The 21,544-nt window shown below is 43.6% G+C and overlaps 1 protein-coding gene across 1 annotated transcript in view; it reads right to left on the bottom strand.

The window, feature by feature from the left end:
* The window catches only part of LOC132567559 (thyrotropin-releasing hormone receptor-like), a 39,546-nt gene extending 18,329 nt beyond the window's left edge, over nucleotides 1–21,217 (bottom strand). Inside the window, exon 1 of the mRNA XM_060233239.1 lies at nucleotides 20,334–21,217. Within this exon, the coding sequence (XP_060089222.1) occupies nucleotides 20,334–21,203 (870 nt within the window). The 5' untranslated portion in view covers nucleotides 21,204–21,217. The remainder of the gene's footprint in view (nucleotides 1–20,333) is intronic.
* Nucleotides 21,218–21,544: the final 327 nt, after the last annotated feature.

The following is a 21,544-nucleotide window of genomic DNA, read 5'->3' as shown; positions in this document are numbered from 1 at the left end:
ACTTTCTCAGAGCTGCTCTGCTCAAGAGCAGTTCTGGAAGAGCTCTCTCAGCCCCACCTACCTCACAGAGGAAAGAAAAGGAGATTGTAAACCACTCTGAGACTCCTTCAAGTAGTGAAAGGTGGGGTATAAATCCAATCTCCTCTTCTTATTCCTCATTATAGCTGCAATCCTAAGAACACTTTCTTGGAAGGAAGACTAATTGAATAAAACAGGAGTCACTTCTGAGTAGATCTGCTTAGACTTCCCTTCTTCTATTAGTCCACATTTGGAGGCTTGATAACTCCCAGAATCAAAAATACTGTAGGATATTGCACCATCTAGGGAAATATTTTCTTCAAGCCCAATGTCTTGTCATTCACATTGATCCCTTTTGCATTTTCATCTTGTTGATTCCAGACAGCTGCGGCTTTTCAAAAGTGTCTGGTTAAGAAAAAAATGATATATAATTAAGCTTTGATCACTTAAACTATCTCAGAAGCCTTGACATCAGGACTTCTAACATTGTCGTTAATGGCTGTTATGAAAATCATTTGCAGCCTCCTGCTTTAGCATGAGAGACGGAGAGACAGAACTCGAAGCACTGTGGTTTTTGATGACCCTCTTTCATTAGAGCAGATAACCTCGTGACCCGAGCAGCATTTTTTTCCTTAGATAATTAGATTTGGATACCAATGCATTGTTGGGTGGACATAAACGTTTCTTTTCTTTTTAATCCTCCTCCATGTACACTTGAAAAGCTTCACAGTGCACTGTTAAAACAGCTGTAATGCTCCTTGCCAGAATTTCTGGATGGGTTATTGATCCCAGTTTCATGATTTTGTAGAACTTCTCATTTTCAGAGTCAAATGCAAATTAGTCCATTACAGTTACAAAGGGTTGGAAGAATATAGGACTTTGGGGGCGTTCCTGACAACACTGAAAAAGGCTGAGCATTTTAATGGTGGTTTCAATTGCCCCCTTTAATCTCATGACATCTCATTTGTGCAAGAATACCAGTCATTTCTCCAGCATGATAAGCAGAGGTCTGTGGAGAGCTGTAACCTGTAGCAGAATGGCTGGTTTGTGGCCATCCAGAATGACAATCTGTCCTCTTTTTTAAATAGAGGGAAATGGCCTTCTTTTTAACTCTGTGGACTCTGGGCAGGGGAAAAAAACTCTAAAGCTACAAGCAGTCACAGATTTGCCACACTGCCTGTCCATATAGCCCAATATTGTTCCATCAGTGCACACTGTTCCATACACATGTCCATGGAATGTTATAGATCCAACATAGGATAGTATGCTTAGATTTTCAAACTAGTATTTGGAAGGCCTGGGTTCAAATCCCTGCTCTGCCAACGAGCCTCCTTATCTAGGGTTAGTCCTTCTATCCAACTGTCCCAATTTACAGGGTTGTTGGGAAGCCAGAACAGAAAAGGGGGACCCAGACACACCAACCAGAGATCCTCAAGATAAAAATGTACTAGGTAGATTCTGTGCTTCTCTTTGCAGGTCTAGGAGCATATCTCCTAATGTGTCATAACTGGCTGTATTATCCTCCCATTCCTCCATAAATCCAATTTCCTTTCTTCACTGTCTTCCCTTGCCCAATCTATCATCATCTCATCCTATCCATCTATTTAGGCTGTCACAGAGAAACTAGGCGTAATGCACAGAAGAACACAGTCTTTTAATTACAGAAACAAAAAGCATTATGAGTTTAACATAAACCATATATTATTCTAGAATTTCCTGATTTATAGTGTCATAACCCCATGCCTCTAGCGTTAATTTTGATCTCTTTTTTTAACATCACCCTACATTGATACACCAATGGATTTGAGTGATTTCATATTCCAAGTCTGGATCCAAGTCAGATTTGGAAGAGGGGGATCCAGTAGGTCTGCTCAGGTGATTGCCTAGGGCACTAGCGGGGGTGGGGGGGCACTACCAGTCCACCCACAGCATTGAGGTTGTGCAGCAGCAAGTAGTAGCCCCATGAGATGCTTCTTGCCCCAGCTGCCAGCTTGTAGGGAACCTGGTCCTCTACTGCCTCCTTCCATCTGGGGTTGGGGACCTGTGGCAGAGTTTGGGGATTGACAGAGGCAATGGTGGTGGCAGGGCAGGAGGGCAGTGATGGAGGATTCTTTCCTCCATGCTGTCCAAAAAAGGAGTGAGAGAACAGCAGGCAGAAAACTCCCTTCCTCCTCCATTCAGTACAGGAAGGGGAGAGGGAAGCACTGGCACCTATCGGGGGCAGAGCAGAGAAGTGGTTAGTTCCATCATCCTAAACTCTCTAAGGATGAAATCCCACCTCCACCAGCAGCATAAAATTAGGGCAGAAAAAAGTTGTCTTAGGTAAAGATACACTCTTTGACACCAATGGGAGACAATGAGAACTGCCCATCACCATGTCTTGCCCATCTGTGCAGCTACAATAAGACATCATTCCCATGGGCAGGGTCATGGCTCAGTGGTAGAGCATCTGGTTTGTATGCAGCAGGCTCCAGGTTCAATCCCCAGCAATGTCCAGCTAAAAGGATCAGCCTGTACATGATGTGGAAGGCCTTTACCTGAGACCCTGGAGAGCTGCTGCCAGCCTGAGCAGACAATCCTGACCTTGATAGAACAAGAATCTGACTCAAGATAAGGCAGCTTCATGTTTACACAGGATGCCAACAAACTCTGCAAACCATCCCTTCCTTTAGCAGCTGTGTTCTTTTCCAGTCCAGCCTCTTGCTTCAGGGAATGTCTCCTTGTACCAGTTGAAAGCTGGCAGAATGAATCCACAGGACCTAATCCATTCTAGTAGCCCTTGGCAGTCTGCCTGTGATCAGGTAATTGGCATAGGGTTCAGTCTCTCTGGCTGCATATCTTGCAAACTTAGATCACATGTGGGACTTTACACCAACAACAGCCTACCTTGTTTGACAGTGCGTATGGCCATCCTGTGTCTTCTCAGAACCCTTGCAGATGCCCTGCATGAGGATATCAGACACAAACACCCAACTAGAATCTCTTTTCTACTCCTCCGGCTGGGGATGTAAGCACAAGGTACCCACACAGGCAAGCAAGGGAAGAACACACATGCCTAACAGTTTGGCTACCTTCACAAGCAGGATGGACTAAGCCACATTGTGTGCCTCACACTCTTCTCAATCACTTATTTTCAATATGGCTGCTGATTTGCACCAAGTACATAGTGAGAGAGAACAGAACTATTCCAAAATCCTCGCTGACTACAATAAAACCCCCAGGACCAGATGAACTGCATCCAAGGGTTTTAAAAGAGTTTGCAGATGTAATTTTTGAGCCTCTGGCTATTATTTTTGAGAATTCTTGGAGAACAGGAAGAGGTGCCAGAAGATTGGAGGCAGGCAAATGTTATCCCCATCTTCAAGAAGGGGAAGAAGGAGGATCCGGGTAACTACCGATCCATCAGCTTGACATCTATATCTGGAAAAGTTTTAGAACAAATCATCAAACAGTCAGTCCTGGAACATTTAGAACAAATGGCTGTGATTACTAAGAGCTAGAATGGGTTTCTCAAGAACAAGTCATGTCAGACTAACCTGATCTGTTTTTGAGAAAGTGACTACCTTGCTGGATCAGGGGAATGCTGTAGACATTGTTTATCTTGATTTCAGTAAGGCTTTTGATAAGGTTCTACACACTATCCTTGTTGATGAGTTGGTAAAATGTGCTTTGGATCCTGTTACCATTAGGTGGATCTGTAACTGGTTGACAGATTGCACCCAAAGAGTGCTTGTGAATGGTTCCTCATCCTCTTGGAGAGGAGTGACAAGTGGAGTGCCTCAAGGATCTGTCCTGGGACCTGTTTTGTTCAACATCTTTATAAATGATTTGGATGAAGGAATAGAGGGAATGCTCATTAAATTAGCCAATGATACTAAATTGGGAGGGGTTGCAAATACAGTAGAAGACAGAAACAGGATACAGGATGATCTTGACAGGCTGAAAAAATGAGCTAAATCTAATAAAATGAATTTTAACAGGGATAAATTTAAAGTTCTTCATTTTGGTAAGGAAAATCCAATGCAAGGTTATAGGATAGGGGTGACTTGTCTTAGCAATAGTATGTGCGAAAAGGATCTAGGGGTCTTAGACACTGAACATGAGTCAACAGTGTGATGTGGTGGCTAAAAGGCAAATACAATTTTGGGCTGTATCAATAGAAGTATAGTGTCCAGATCACGTGAAGTGATGGTATTACTTTGCTCTGGTAAGACTCACTTGGAGTATTGTGTTCAGTTTTAGGCACCACATTTTAAGAAGGATATAGACAAGCTGGAACAGGTCCAGAAGAGGGCAACGAAGAAGGTAAGGGGTCTGGAGACCAAGTCCTATGAAGAAAAGTTGAAGGAACTGGGCATGTCTACCCTGGAGAGGAGGCAGCTGAAAGGTGATATGATCACCATCTTCAAGTACTTGAAGGGCTGTCATATAGAGGATGGTGTAGAATTGTTTTCTGTGGCCCCAGAAGGTAGGACCAGAACCAGTGGGTTGAAATTGAATCAAAAGAATTTCTGGCTCAACATTAGGTAGAACTTCCTGACTGTTAGAGCAGTTCCTCACTGGAATAGGCTTCCTTGGTAGGTGGTGGGCTCTCCTTCCTTGGAGGTTTTTAAACAGAGGCTAGATGGCCATCTGACAGCAATGAAGATCCTGTGAATTGAGGGGGAGGTATTTGTGAGTTTCCTGCATTGTGCAAGGGGTTAGACTAGATGACCCTGGAGGTCCCTTCCAGCTGTATGATTCTATGGTTCTATGATTCTAGGATGTGAGGCACTAAAGAATTAATGGCTCCTATGAGTCTGAAATACACAGTCATAGGGAGGCTGCCCAGTACATCTCTGTATGAATCAATTCTCTGGCATCCTTCTAATAATCTTCTGTTTGAAGTGGGTGATTCTGCTGCACTGTCAGATCATTCAATCCATTCCGATACAGATATACAGACATGTGGCACAATCATCTGCCCTCTGAGGCAGAAATCCCAGATCAGTGACTCATGAAGAAATGTTTGTACTTTTGAATCTTTTTTTTAAAATGAGCATTTTTAATGGATGCAATAATAATGTGTGCCTCCCACTGGATTCAAGGAAGTCTGATCATTTGGGGAAAATAACTTGTTCCCAAAGTTGTTTCATCTGGTTTAGTCACTCCTTAACTGCTGTTTAAATTGATTTTGTTCTTTGTAAAACAATGCAGTCTACCATGAGTTCGATGGGGTGTTTCCTCTGAATTTTAATCTATTTAAGATTAACAAGACTATGTGGGGATGAAAGCAGAGGGGTAGAAAGAGTGTGCAATTTCTTTTTACCTATGAATGGGCAGTGACACCCTAACCCTAAACACCTGGGTATAATTTGGGGATACGTACATACTTCAAAATTATTCATATTAATTTATTTTCAAGATTTCAGGAAGGGCATGCTTTTCATTATTCCAGATTTATCAGGAGTGTAATTACTGGTTTGGGATTCCATTTCAGGTACATTTTTCTCAGATTTTGGAATTGGACCATTGGTTTTGGTCATCCCCTCCCCCCAAGACAGCAGGAACAGGAAGAGATGGCAAAAGAGGAAGCAAACCCCAGTAAAACCTGTTTAGCAGTGTATGCATTGTTTAAATTTTAAAGGGCCATTATTTTCTATAACACCTGGCCTCTGAAGTCCAGTTTCAAATTCTGTCTTAGGTATATGTGAACATGCAGCTCTTATGTGATTCGTCTTCAATGGCAGGTGTGCTATGTTGCATTGGCATGCACTCCCTCTGCACCAGCTGAGGGTGCTTTTAATAATTCCTGGGGGGCTGCTCTTCGTCCTCTTGGGAGGTTCCAGATGTACTAATTTTGCATACATTATGCTTCCCCAGTGGGGCAAGTAGCAGCTCCCCAGAGACATTTCAGGTTGAGAAAAAAAGGATAGGAAAAAAGCTGGGGAAAGCTCCCTTTGTCCTGTATACTAGAGTCCCAATGCAAGTCAGGCCCAGGCACACTTGCAAAGAGCAGCACTTCAGAAAGCATCCTTTGTTACCACCATGTTACCTGGCTGTAACATGCAGATGGCCAAGGCTTCTGGCTGCCAAGAAGAAGGCTTGGGAAACTGTGGACATCCTGCTGCTTGCTTGTTTGTGTTTGGTGGTGGGGTGGAATCCAGTGTTGTATTAAGATTAACATTGCCTTGCTATCTGCCAGCCTGCCTGCTTCCTTTGCTCAACATGTATATCAGTAAACCAATGAATATTACAACAGCACCACACGTCCCCAGTGCTTCTTTCTTTACTCAAATACCCACCCTGTAAATCCAAGACTTCCTACCCTCAAGGAAGAAGGGAACAGAAAGCAATATAATAAAATGCAAGGAGCAACCAAGGTGCATGCACAATATAATATACTGCAATAAAAATAAGTCTCAGGAGAGATAAAAAAAATACCCCACTCTTAGGGGGGGGTGGGAAGTGGAAACTAAAAGGGAAATTCCATATATGTCAGTAGAAATTCAAATTCTATAGCAATCTGAAAGAAGAATCATATCTTCCTTTAAATAATAAAATATGTGTTTTTAGGAACATTATATGTCTATCCATCCTATGAATATCTATTGCATCCCCTGTTTCCCAGCTAGCTGCATATTTACATAGCTCCATGGAAACACCTCCCTTTTAACTAGAATTATCTATATATTTTAGGTGTGGGACGACCATCTTGCAAAATGGGTAGGACTCCTATCCTTCTAGAATTCTACAGCTGGGTAATATTTGTCTGCTGCAACACTTCCCCCCACCCCACCCTCCGCTAGTCATAACCAATACGACAATGGGACAACCTGCATTTGTAGGTTTTTTTCTCTGTTCCTCAGAAACTGCAGCTCCATCCTTGCATTTTACTCATTCAGCCTGTTGAGTGCTCATTGCATCATTTGGTTGACTTTGCAGCTTGAAAAAAAGGTTATCATGAAAAATTTCTTCACTAAAAATTAAACAAAGAAGCAAACCTTCCCCCCCCCCCAACTCTTTTCATAAGCTGAACAACTCTTATACCAGCTGGGCTATGTTTCTTCCTGCTAAGCTCAGTCCAGAGCGTTCAGCAGGTTGTGCTGGGGCTTGGTCTCTCTCTGGGAAGGGAACAATGAAGGATGGCTTATTTCTAGTGGCCTTTGTTCTGTGAAATCTTCTTGACTAGGAAGCTCTGGCTGTCAGCTCCAGGGCACTGAAATCTGGCCTGTATATAAAAGGTCTCCTCTTGCTCATTCCTCCAGCGTGAACGTTCCCCTTGTTCTTGCAACAAAGAGAGATTGATTTTGCCTCCGAGTTTATGTTTCTTGTATAAATTGTGTTTCTCCTCCGTTCTGGCAACCTAATCCACCTGCTTCTCAACCCCTCAGTTCTAATTCTATGACTACAGGGTGAGGGGTGGGGTGGATGAACGCTGTCCAAGGTGCTGCTCTTGGTTCACTGGTTTGAGTCAATTGTCAGGTCTGGGCATCAGTTTTCCTACCTCTGTAATCTTATGTAACTTTTTAAAATGTTTTGTGGTCTTATATCTGGCAATCTGTGTAAGAAAGCTCAGGCAGTGACCACAAACATAGTGAGCTGGTGGACCTGTAGTAGAGACAACTGCCATTGAGCTCAGTAACCCTTAAAGCAGATCCAAGATTCTTGCATAAATATTTGAGCCAGGGGTGGAATTCTAGCAGGAGTTTCTTTGCATATTAGGCCACACACCCCAATGTAGCCAATCCTCCTGGAGCTTACAAAAAAGAGCCTTGTATACTAGAGTCCCAATGCAAGATTGGCTACATCAAGGGGGTGTGGCCTAATATGCAAAGGAGCTCCTGCTAAAATCCCATCCCTGATTTAAGCTAAAGTAAGTTGTAGGTCACCAGCCAAATTATTATTCTTTCAGCTTCCTCAGAAAAGCCTTGCTTGTTCAGGCCAGTGGTCCATCTAGTCAAGCATTCTGTTTCACACAGCAGTCAACAAGCCACAGAGGTCAGGGCCTTTCCCTGATGTTGCCTCCTAATACTGGTATATCTGCTATAACTATTGCTATGTCATTGCTATTAGTCATTGATGGATCTGTCCTCCATGGATCTATCTAATACCCACTTTAAGCCACCTGCACATGTGGCCATCACTATGAGCACTGGCAGCGAATTCCATAATTTAATCACTAATGATTATAAAAATACTTCCTTTTATTCACCTTAATTCTATTGCCCATCACCTTTACTGGGTGCCCTTGAGTTTTAGTATTATATGAAAGGGCCAGCTGTTCATCATTTTAAAACAAATTTGAAATTCTGCTTAAGTGCAAAAGTTCAAATTGTGCATTAAAAATTAAAGCAGCTGTGTTGGTGTGTTTAGCTTATATTTTCAGCCTTCTCTCCCACCCCATTAGACTTTCCATGTAGGTATTTTTTGCCAAATTAAAAAAAATGTTTTGATAAAATGTTTCTACATTTTCTATCCATGCACATCAAAAGGAGAAGTGGTGTAGATCACAGCAGAGGAATAAGAGTATACAAGGAGAGAAGAGAAATCATGTAACACGCAGAAGTTCTAGCCATTGAACAGAAAACTACTGTTTCCTGACCCACCCCCTCAAGGGAACCATGATAATTAATCAGGCTTAACACTGGCTTATGTTTGCAGTGTAGAAATGTCATCAGGACTATAGAGATTCAAGCAAATCTTGCTCATGGGATAACAAAATACCTAAAATAACAAAGCTGTCAGTTGGCTAAATCTTTGAAACTAATTGGCTGTCTTTTGAACAATTAATTATTTGGTTCTTAAAATGTCAGTGTAGATTATTGTTTGAGGATATTTGCAAAATATTTTTTAAAAGCTCATTCACATAGACAAATAATGTATTATTTGGAAAATATACTCAAATGGAGTCCCAGCTTTGATGTCTATCTGTTTATCTCCCTAGTACATTTTTATTTTATTCTTCCTCCAAAGAGCTCAGAGCAGCTTAAACCGTACTCTGGTCCTTATTTTATCCACACCACAGCAATGGGAGGTAGATTATTCAGGAAATGTGTGATGGTCTAAAGGTTTGTAGCAGTATCTATATCCATATATGGTAGCGTTGCCAAGTCCAATCCAAGAAATATCTGGGGACTTTGGGGGTGGAGCCAGGAGACTTTGGGGGCAGAGCCAGGATACATTGGGGATGGAGCCATAAGCAAAGTTGTGACAAGCACAAATGAACTCCAAAGGGAGCTCTGGCCATCACATTTAAAGGAACTGCACACCTTTTAAATGCCTTCCCTACGTTAGAAATAATGAAGGGTAGGGGCACCTTCTTTTGGGGCTCATAGAATTGGACCCCCCTAGTCCAATCTTTTTGAAACTTGGAGAGCATTTTGAGGAGAGTCATCAAATGCTATGCTGAAAATTTGGTGCCTCTACCTCAAAAACAGTCCCCCCAGAGCCCCAGATACCTCCAGATCAATTCTCCATTATACCCTATGAGAATCGATCTCCATAGGGAATAATGTGCCCACCAGACATTTTTCTCCCCCCCCCCCCATTTCTGATGACTCTGAAGTGGGGGAGGGCCTGCTCCCACCTGGGGATTGGCATCTCTACTCACAAGTTGCTGAACTTCCAACTTTTTCAAAGTAACACAGAGCAACCAAAGGTTCAAGTTTACCTTTCCTATGCAAATGATCTCTGAAAAGATTGTGCAACCAACAGAGGGTCTGGGCTGCTTTCACAGTCACTGGGAGCAGCCATGTTGTTCTGCCCCCACCCCCATTCAGACTTAAAGACACAGATGCACCATCCCAAGAGGAAACCTTTCCGAGTGGTATCTGAAGCCTCTGGAGGTGGAAAAGCACATGGTGGCTGTGGGGCGGGGTTTCCCCTGCTGGCCAGCTGACTGGGAGCAGGAAAGAGCCTGGGAAAGCAGGAGAACCCCCACTGGGACCTGCGGATTGGCAAGCCTAATATATGGTGCTCCTACATCTTCTCTGGCTAATATGTGGAGCTGTTACATGAAGGTTCAATTAAATGTGTGACCCAAACTGGGTCAGGGGTCACAGAACATGTACAATTCTTGTTCTCTGGGCTTTTTTGTAGTAGGAACTTCTTTGCATATTAGGCTACAACCCCCTGAGTTAGCCGATCCTCCAAGAGCATGCAGCACTCTTCTTACAGGTAAGCTGTTGGAGGATAAGCTACATCAGGGGAGCGCAGCCTAATGTGCAAAGGAGTTGCTGCTACAGAAAAGCCCTGCGTGTTCCCAAATGCTGCAGGGCTGGTTTCTGTTTGCAAGTGCTGGCACAGAGGAGGAAGTCTTCAGACTTCCACTCTTTTCTCAAGCTAAAACAGCTGGAGGGGGCTGGTTTGGCTCAAGAAAACAGTGAAGCCTCTCCTTTCTCTCTGCAGTGCTCCCAAGCTCACAAGAGTTTCCCAATGCTACAAATACCACAATTTGGGTTAGGGTACTTTAGATCGCACATAATGTTTGGGGAACTCTAAAAGGCAGTTTCACAGAAATCTCTGTTTGAGCATATAGAACTGTTCCTCTTCATAGGAATGAATATGGAAGCCCTTGCAGGGGTGGAGATCTGAGTGTGCTTTGAGCTTTCTTACACCATCTATAAACTGCTGGACCAAGAAATTTTATCACATGCCTCAACAGACTATACAGCAGCAGACTTACAAAAGTGTAGCCAGAAATTAACGCATTCTGCTCAGCAGGGATGCCACTAGAATCTGGCTAAAAATCTGGAGTCTTAAATCTGCAACAAATATTCTAGTTTAAAAAAGGTACTCGGCAGATAGGGTTGCCAGCCCCCAGGTCCCAGCAGGAGTTTCCCTGCTTTTGGGGACTTTGATCCACCACCAACCAAATGACTAGTGGGGAAAACCCCACCCCCAAACAGGGACATCATGTGGTAATGCTCTGGTTTTTGGGAAACTTTATGGTTTTGAAGCAAAAAAAATATCCAGGTGACAACATTGTGTTGGGGACATTGTGCAAGACATCCTGCCCACCCCCAAAACATCCCCCTACCATGACAGCAAGGGGATCTGGCATCCCTGTTTGCAGATCTCTTAACGTAAGCCAAAAATAGTGCCTGCTGAAATCAATCAAATTTGAAGTTATTTAATATTGGCTTAAAGTTCTTATAGGTTGTTGCCCCGAAGACTGAAAGAATAAGGGGTGACCCTCATGCAGCTCATAGCTCAGTCCTATTGTATGTGTAAGAGACTGCTACCAGGCGGGGGTAATGAATATCCAGTAGTCTAGGGCAGATACAGACTCATATTGGTAGTAGTTATGCTAATTTTCTGGCCAAAGATAAATTTCTATAAAGAACTCATTGCAATTCATTTATGCAAGGCTGTCCTTGAGGCTGCTCCAGAAGCTTCAGTTAGTTCAGGTTCAGAATGCAGCTGCCAGATTGTTTGCTGGTGTAACCTGGGATGCACATATCCATCCTGTGCTACGGCAGCTACATTTTCTACCTGTTTCCAGATCAAGTTCATGGTGCTGGTACTTATTTATTTATTTATATTTATTTATATTGGAATTTATACCCCGCCCTTCACACCGAAGTGTCTCAACTTTAAAGCCCTGAGCAGTCTGGGATAGTCATATCTGAGGGTCTGGCTCTCTCACTATAATCCCTTAAATATGCTGTGTTCATCATCGCACAATCTGTCGGTGGTGCTGAGCCTCCAAGAGGTCCGCTTGGCTACCTCCAGGACAAAAGCCATTTCCGCCTTGCTGGATGAGGTTCAAGCCCTGTGAGACCTTCCAAGTTCCCACAGGCCTCAAAAGTCATGTACAGGGTGACCTTCTCCTGATCTTGTTTTGTTGGCCCTCCAGGAACCTATCCACTTTATATTTTACTGATTGTTTATGAATGACCAGCATCTTGATTTTATTATCTTATATATTATGTATTTTTATATCCACTTATTTTACTGTTGTAATCCATGCTGAGCCTTTGGGAAAGGGTGGAATAGAAATCTAATGAATTAATAAAATTGATCTCAGGAAAAAGGAGATAAATGTGTTTGCATTTGTGACCATCTATCCATTTTTTTCAAAGAAAATTATATGGGGCAGGGGAAATTTAGAAAATTGTATATGTGTTCTCTTCAGAGACTTGCTTGAGGTAGCTCATGATTAACACAATAAAACAAAACCAATAAACCATTAAAAACAGGCATTAAAAAACAAGCCAAGCGCATAAAAACAGCATGAAACAAACATTGTGTAGCCTAAAACAATATTAATAAAACACTCAGCAGGCCAGAATCAGACCATAAAACTAAAAAATATCAATGGGAATCTCTTTATTAAAAAGACTAGGTAAAATGAAATGTTTTGGCTTGGAGGAGCCTAATGAAATTAAAAATGGCACCAGGGAGCCTCAAGGGGAAGCTGAAGGTGTCACCACAGAAAAAGCCCTGTCTGACATCTCCCTCCAAATTATGAACTTTTTTTTTTGTTAAACTGAATTTGTTCTTACCTTCTTTATTTTAGTACATAAGCGTGTGGATCAGATCAATGATCCATCTGGTCTTGTTTCCAAAACTGGCCAGATTTCACAGGGAAGCCCATAAAACAGCTTTGTCTGCTGGCTGCTCCCCAGCATCTGTCAGAGACATTCTGTGTCTGAACTTTCAAGTCCCATTTGGTGATCATGGGCTCATAGCAGCAACAGACCCATTCCCCATAAAGTTGTTCAACTCCCTCTTAAATGAATCTAAACCAGTAAAAAATAGAATATTGCTTAATTCAGATTTCCATTTTCTGCCATAGTTTTAGATATATATCATCTTAAACCAACAGTTAAGCTAATTCTCAATATTACCCCATCTGTGAATACTTAAATCCAAATGTGGTGTAGTGGTTAAGTGTGCAGGCTCTTATCTGGGAGAACTGGGTTTGATTCCCCACTCCTCCACTTGCAGCTGCTGGAATGGCCTTGGGTCAGCCATAGCTCTCATAGAGCTATCTTGAAAGGGCAGCTTCTATGAGAGCTCTCTCAGCCCCACCCACCTCACAGGGTGTCTGTTGTGGGGGAGGAAAGTAAAGGAGATTGAAGGTTGCTCTGAAATGATAAAAAGAGCACCTGTAGCTTTAAGAAACAGATGCCTTCGGTGGCCATTGCTAGGCAACCATAACAATGTTGCCAGTCTTTTGGGCTTAGGTTTCCATCAGTAACAGGCAGGGAAGGGGACAAGTACCAAGGAGGTTGGCTTTTGAGGGAGTACTCATTGGGCCAGGTTCAGCACCATCCACTAGGCAACTGGCTACCGTGCAACTTGCATAACTCCCCCAGGCCTGCTGCTTGCTACTCTTTAACAGCAGCCATGCCATGAAAGCCAGTGTAGTGTAGTGTTTAGAGTTTCAGACTGGGACCTGGGAGACCCTCCCAGGCTGGAATCTCTACTCAGTCCGTCTGGCCTATTAGCTCATGGAGCTGATGTCAGGAAAATGATATAAGCTGCTTTGGGTGGGATAAAAATGAAATAAATAAATAAATAAAGTAAATGGATAATAAATATCAATAGCAGATAGGTTGCTTGGTGAGTAGGAAGAAGAGGAGGAAGCAGAGAAAGGCGAGGGTATGGAGGCTACCAGGAAGGAAGGAAGAGAAAATTGTATGGGGAAGGGGATACATGGGAAAACGAGGAACCTCTTATAAGTCCTTCTAGGTTCACCATTGAGCAACTGGGCCTGGCTCAGCCAGCACCACACAACTTGGTCAGAGGTTTCCCAGGCGGAGGCCACCAGCAGGAGGAAAGGAGGGAAAGCTGATAATGGTTGGTTGGCTGGCAGGTGGGAAGGAGAAAAGGAATCATGAAAGGGGGAGTGGCTAGGAGGACCACCAGGAAAGGGAAAGAGTAAATCACTGAGGAAGAGAGAAATGAGATGCTCCCCACAGATCCTTGTGAGTTCTGCTTGTTCTTTTCACTAAGTTCCTTTGCTTCTTTCCCAAAGAAGATGCTTGGTATTTGCTCAGCTCACCTAGTCTGACATCAAAGGACCAAGATGCCAAGAGACAGGAAAAGACCTCCCCCTACTGGATAAGAGTGGGAATTACTGCCATTCCTTAGGGGCAAGGATGGATTCATTCCACTGAATGAAAAATTAATGATATTGCCGCGAGCCTCTTTTAAATTAAAACCCCACTATATTCCATCCATGCACAACAGATGCAAAAAGAGATGTTTGTGCTGGCAGGGAGAGGCCTCGCTGCTGCTCTCTCCCTCATTTTCCCCCAGAATTTCAATAGATGCTTGCAACACAGGGGAGGAGAGCGTGCAGTTAAACCATTCTGTTAAAAACTCAACAAAACAGTGGGGAATTGCTGATGCAGCAGTGCAGAATGGACTCTTGCTGTCGGATGACACTGTATGAAAACTCTCCCAAAAGAGGAACCTTTATTACAGTGAAACAATGAAGGTGTGCAGACAAGAAGCAGACAGCATTTTTTTTTTAATGATGGTCTTTGCAAAATGATGTAGTTGATCTGGGGAAACTATGTTGGTCCCAACTGATTATATCATCATCAAAACAAACAAACAAACTAGCCAATAGGTTACCGAGATCACACAACATTCTACCCAGCAAACAGCAGGAAAGCAAGTGGATGCATTCTCCGGAGCCAGACAACATTGCCTGGTCTCTAGAATAAGATCTGAGATCTGCAAAAGTTACAGGTAGTGGACATCTAAAATGATCGAAGAGCACCTGAATAATGAGGAAAGGCTCTGACTCTTTAGCCTGGGGATAAAAGAGAGTTTAGAGAGAGAAAATAGATTTTTTTAGAGAGATCTTTAGAGAGGATAGTGAGTTCACATGGAGAGAAATATACCTTTCTTGGTCACATAATCAAAGACCCAAGGGAAAGGAATATACAGAAATTTCAGTATACATAGAAGGAAGTCCTTCAAATAGTGCCCGGGCTGTGGAACTCATTGCCTCAGGATAGTGTGTGAACTACTAGAATAGATGGCTTTTTAAAAAAAGATGGATTAACAAAGACTAGGCATGTCAGACATATATTAGTCATGGTAGCCAAAAGAAACCTCCATGTTTAGAGGCAATCTAGTTCTGAAAAATGTATCTGAGCAACCATTGCTGGGGGACAGACTCTCAGTCTAATTTGGTAAGACAATTCTTATATTCTTATGTTCCCAAAGGCAGAGCAATGCCCTTGGTGTGGTGAATGTGGAAATAGAAGCACAGAAAAGGTGTGAAAACAGGATACAAATAAGCAACAAGTAAACAGGTTGTGCCAGAAAGACCTTCAGATGTGACTGGGAGCTGCTCAATTAATTTCTCCTCCCACACACACACACCCAAGAGTAAAGGTAAATGATCTTAAATTAGAGGAGTTAATTAAACCTGCTCTCAGTTTGGAGAGGCAGCCACTCTGGTTGTCATTGTGCAATTTAACACACTCCTAATCAGAAAGTTTAGGCCATTCAGGTTTGACCTTGATCATATTCCTTATGAATATACAGTGGAGGTGAAGAATAGGTTTAAGGAACTAGAGTTGATAGACAGAGTGCCTGACTCACTATGGATGGAGGTTCATGACACTGTACAGAAGGCAGCAACCAGCACCATCCCAAAGAAAAAGAAATGCAAGAAAGCAGAGGGGCTGTCTGATGAGGCTTTATAAATAGCTGAGGAAAGAAGGAAGCAAAAGGCAAAGGTGAAAAGGAAAGATTCACCCAACTGAATGCAGATTTCCAGAGAACAGCAAAGAGAGATAAGGAGGTCTTCCTGAAGGAACAATTCAAAGCAATAGAGGAAAATAATAGAAGGGGAAGGACAAGAGATCTCTTCAAGAAAATTGGAGAAATCAAGGGAACGTTTCGTGCAAAGATGGCCATGATAAAGGACAAAAATGGTAGGGACTAACAGAAGCAGAAGAGATCAGGAAGAGGTGGCAAGAATACACAGAAGAATTATACAAGAAGGATCTCAACGTCCCAGACAACCATGACAGTGAAATCGATGACCTTGAGCCAGACATCCTGGAATATGAAGTCAAATGGGCTTTAGAAAGCATTACTAACAACAAAGCGAGCGGAGATAATGGTATCCCAGTTAAGCTATTCAAAGTCCTAAAAGATGATGCTGTTAAAATGATGCACACATTATGTCAACAAATTTGGAAAACACAACAGTGGCCACAGGATTGGAAAAGATCAGTTTATATTCCAATCCCAAAGAAGGGTAATGCCAAGGCATGTTCAAACTATCGCACCATGGCACTCATTTCACATGCCAGCAAGGTCATGTTAAAGATCCTACAAGCTAAGCTTCAGCAGTATGTCAATTGGGAACTACCAGAAGTTCAAGCTGGGTTTTGGAGAGATAGAGGAACTAGAGATCAAATTGCCAACATTCAATGGATTATGGAGAAAGCACGGGAGTATCAGAAAAACGTCTATTTCTGCTTCATTGACTATGCTAAAGCCTTTGATTGTGTGGATCACAACAAACTGTGGCAAGTCCTTAAAGAGATGGGAGTATCAGACCACCTCACATGTCTCCTGAGAAACCTGTATAAGGGTCAAGAAGCAACTGTCAGAACGGGATATGGAACAACTGATTGGTTTAGAATAGGAAAAGGAGCTCGACAAGGATGTATATTGTCACCCTGCTTATTTAATTTATATGCAGAGTACATCATGCGGAATGCTGGCCTGGATGAAGCACAAGCCAGAATTAAGATTGCCGGGAAAAACATCAACAACCTCAGATATGCAGATGACACTACTCTAATGGCAGAAAGTGAGGAGGACCTAAAGAACCTCTTGTTGAGGTTGAAAGAGGAGAGCACAAAAGTAGACTTGAAACTCAGCATCAAAAAAACTAAGATCATGGCATCTGGCCCCATCACACCTTGGCAAATAGAAGGGGAAGACATGGAAGTAGTGACAGACTTCACATTTCTGGGATCCAAGATTACTGCAGATGGTGACTGTAGCCATGGAATTAAAAGACGTTTGCTCCTTGGGAGGATAGCTATGGCAAACCTGGGCAGTATAATAAATAGAGACATCACCCTGCCAACAAAAGTCCGTGTAGTCAAAGTGATTGTATTCCCAATAGTAATGTATGACTGTGAGAGCTGGACCATAAGGAAGGCCGAGCGCAGAAGAATAGATGCTTTTGAGATGTGGTGCTGTAGAAGACTCTTGAGAGTCCCTTGGACTGTAAGAAGATCAAATCAGTCAGTCCTAAGGGAAATCAACCCTGACTGTTCACTGGAAGGTCAGATGCTGAAGCTGAAGCTCAAATACTTTGGCCACCAAATGAGAAGGGAGCACTCCCTGGAGAAGATCCTGATGCTAGGAAAGACAGAAGGCAAAAGAAGAAGGGGACGGCAAAAGATGAAATGGCTGGATAGTGTTACTGATATAACAAACATGAATTTGAGCAGACTTCGGGGGATGGTGGAAGACAGGAGGGCCTGGCGTGACTTTGTCCATGAGGTCGCAAAGAGTCAGACTCGACTGTGCGACTGAACAACAACAACAGAATCAGGAAGTTAATTTAGCCATTGTACTATTGTGAGAGCAACAAAATTTGCCTTTGCTCATATGGACACTGTACAGCTTTCAGAGGAAGCCCTTTCCCTCTTCGATGGTGAGTGGCAGAAAAACCAAGACTGATTTCACACTAGGCTTGTTCTGGTCTCAGAGCCCTTTTCCTCCCGGCACTTCTGTTCAATTTAGCACAAGCTGCCACAGGGCTACGACTTGTCTCGCCTCTTTCTCGCAGCAAACAGAAACCAGTTTTCAGAGGATCTTGCTTGCCATAGGAAAGAGGCGAGGCAAGTTGCAGCCCCATGGCAGCTTGTGTGAAATCGGACAGAAGTGCCAGGGGGAAAAGGGCTCTGAGACCAGAGCAAACCTAGTGAGAAATCAGTCCAGGTCTCATCTCAGTCAAGCAAAAAGTTTGTGAGGCATTCCATCTTTCTGCAGGGTTTTGGTTATGCTTAATGAAAATGTAGGGTAGGCTGTGGAGAAGAAATCCCAGGGAAATTTAAACTTACCTCTGCCCAAAGATATCCTAATACTTAGAACTTCCCAGACTGAGGCTGTCATACTTTGGTCACATTTTGAGAAGGCAAGAGTCACGTCAAAAGATAATGTTAGGAAAAGTTGAAGGCAGCAGGAAAAGAGGACGATCCAACATGAGATGGGTGGACTCAGGGCTCTTTTTTTGCAGAAAAAGCACAGCAGGAACTTATTTGCATATTAGGCCATACCCCCAGATGTCAACATTGTTTCAGACAGGGCTTTCTGTAGAAAAAGCCCAGCTGGAACTCATGTACATATAAGGCCACACACCCCGATGCAAAGCCAGCTGGAACTGTGTTCTTGTGCATTCCTGCTAAAAAAAAAAAACCCTGGATGGACTCAATCAAGGAAGCCACGGTTAACCTGTTTTCAAGACCTGAGCAAGGATGCTAAAGATTGGATGTTTTGGAGGTTATGGTCATCAATTCATAGAGATGCCATAAGGTGGAAGTGACTTAGTGGCACTTACTGTACACCCCCCTACACACCCAGGAAAGGGCCTTCTTGGTGATGGCACCAAAACTCTGGCACTCACTCTCCCAGGGAGACTCATCTGTCCTGTCTGTAGTGATTTTCCACCAATAGGTGAAGACTTCATTATTTCATCTAGCATTCCTTCATAGATCCCCGCTTCCCACCTAGGGTTTTTTTTATGACTTTGTACGCTAGCTCCAGTTTTAATTGTTCTAAAGATGTCAGTTTGGCGGCTGGTTTATTATTTTTATTTTAATTTGATAACTGCCTTGGTGGCTTTTGTGAGGACAAAAAGTCAGGATATACATTTTGTAAAACAAATACATAATACTCCACAGAACATGATCCTCAGAAACCAGAAAGAAACCTGTGGCACCCATGTCTACATCATGTCTTCTCTGGACAACTTTCTCTCTAAAAGGGCCTAGTCAGTTTCCTCTCGTTCTCCTTTAAAATGAAACTTCTCTCTTTTCCAAGGGCTTTAGAATAAATCCTGTGTTGTTTCCCCAAAAATGTTTTCTTTTTAGTTCTCTACAGTTTTTACCCTTTTAAAATATTTTAAAGAGGTTTGGATGTGGGAGCTGCCTTCTGCTTTCCTTATTTCTTCCTTCTCAGAGTTTCCCCCCTCAATGGTTTAGTGTAACAGCTAAGGGCAAGGTTGTGAATCAAGGAAGCCCAGAGCTAAAAATTCACTTCTGCTCACTACACAGCTATAGACAAGCCACAACCTCTCTGCTTCAGTCTCCTTCCCCATCCCTGACCTCCTACAATCTCCAGTATGATCTACCTTACAGGCTGTTGTGATGATATTGTATTTTCAATACTCCTACCTTGTTGGTGCAGCCTATGATATGAAATTATTTACCCATTATTTTATTGCTAAAGGACTCAAGTCTGCCTGAAGGTTGCATTCACCAGCCTGAAGGTCCTGCTCCTGCAGAGTTGTGTAGGAGAGGCAGTGGTCACTGTAGAAAATTCACTCTGTGCATGTTCATAAGCACACACACTTTTAAAATCCCTACTCTCGCTTTTTACAACTGATTCTGGACATTCAAAGCAGACTCCAGCTGCCACCATTTTCCCATACCACCCAAATGGTGCTTCTAACACTATTGCTATGCCCCTTCCTATTCAAACCAAATGTTTTTCCAGATACTTGGATTTTACTGGTATTTCCCCTCCTCAAACTTATATTCATGTCCTAAATAATGTTCCCTTATTTTATCTACATCTAGGTGCTCCAGATTTGTTCAGAATCAGACCATCAGGGGATTGCATGTGCTTTGCTGTGAAGACCCCAAAGAAAATGGTTATCAATAAAACATGATCAAATATTGCACACTGCCTCTGTCACCTTCTTAACTAGTGTCCTCTTACGCCCCTGTGCAAAGCCACTGCCCCCTAGTGGTTAGTCTCCTTCTTCTCCCCCATTAGGGTCAGCCCGACCATGTGGCAAGGTGAGTCAATTCAGTTCAAGCAGTGAAAGCTGAGTTACCATTAACAGTCTATTTGCTGCCTGAAGTGGGCTGCCTCAACCTTTCTAGAGGTAGGGCTTGTTCTGATTAAGTGGGGGATGCTGGCATTGCCAATAAAGAGCAAAGGTGCATTTGGCATTTCAGTCTCAAATACCTTGGGCTCTTATTAGGTATCCCTCCCAACAATACAAGCTGTGTTCCCGTCCATGCACCCCTAGCGAGTCCATGCTCCCACCCCACATTTCCTCATGTGCTTCTCCTTTGAACTAGCCCGGAAAAAGAAGCAAAGAGAACCTGTTTCCTGGAGCTCAAAGCACCCTTGTTCCCTCGGCATGAGAGCTTCATAGAGCTGGAGGTGCTGATGGAGCCGCCATGTTTGCTCAGCCTGCTGGTGTGCTGCGGAGTGGAGGGCAGTGGATTCATGAACAGGATGCGGGCAATCAGGCCATAGAGGACGGTGGCCAAGCCCAGGGGGATGACGTAAAAGATGGTGAAGTCCAAGAAGTAGATAGGCATGTAGAGGTTCCTGGAGACACGGTAGCCGCAGCTGACTTGTGCTCCATCAGCAAAAATGACTTGTGAGGTGTCCACGAGGAAGAACCACATGAGACAGTAGAGGGAGGTGAAGAACCACACACAGGCAATGATGCGCTTGGCCCGGGCCACGGTGCAGAGCATCTGCGCTTTGATGGAGTGGCAGATAGCAATGTAGCGCTCCACTGTGAAGGCGGTGATGGAGCAGGCGGAGATGTTGATCCCCAGATACTGCAGGTAGGTGATGCACAGGCACCCTGCATAGCCATACACCCAAGAGGCTACCACTTCGGAGATGTTGGGCAGCCCCGCCGCCAGCAGCACAATCAGGTCGGCCACGGCCAGGCTGACCAGGTAGCAGTTGGTGGGCGTCACCATGTGCTTGGTGCGAAGAACCACCAGCACGACCATGACGTTGCCTGCAATGCCCACTCCACAGATCAGCAGCACCAGCAAGATGGTGACCACTTGCATCTCCAGGGGCAAACGGGGCATGTTGTCCAGGAAAGTCTGGTTGGTGCTCGCATTGCCCGCCAGTGTTCCAAAGAAGTCCCAAGACTGGTTCTCCATGGCCAGCTCCCCTTTCTTGAACCAGAGGGTGATTGAGGTCGGCCGGGCTTCCAAGGCCATAGGATGTTCAGCAGGTACCCTGAGCCACAAAGAGAGGAAAGTTACCGTATGTCGTAGGATCAGAAAGTTATGATGTGGTGGAATCAGAGCCGGTGTGGTCTAGTGCTGAAAAGCCGGGGGAGGCTTCCATTCCAATCACTGTCGTAATGAATGGCTGTAGGCTCTCTCTTCCCCTGAAAAACACATGCATGAAAATAACAACATTGCTCGACCTTGCAGGATTGTTGTGATGGTTATTGAGAGATATGTGAATCTCTCTGGATGCTTGAGAGAATCATTATTCGTTGCTGTCAAGTCACAGTTGACTTATGACAACCCTGAAGGGTTTTCAAGGCAAGAGA

Source organism: Heteronotia binoei, chromosome 2, assembly GCF_032191835.1.
Source record: "Heteronotia binoei isolate CCM8104 ecotype False Entrance Well chromosome 2, APGP_CSIRO_Hbin_v1, whole genome shotgun sequence".
In the NCBI taxonomy this organism is placed as follows: domain Eukaryota; kingdom Metazoa; phylum Chordata; class Lepidosauria; order Squamata; family Gekkonidae; genus Heteronotia; species Heteronotia binoei.
This window is presented reverse-complemented; position numbering and strand designations above follow the sequence as displayed.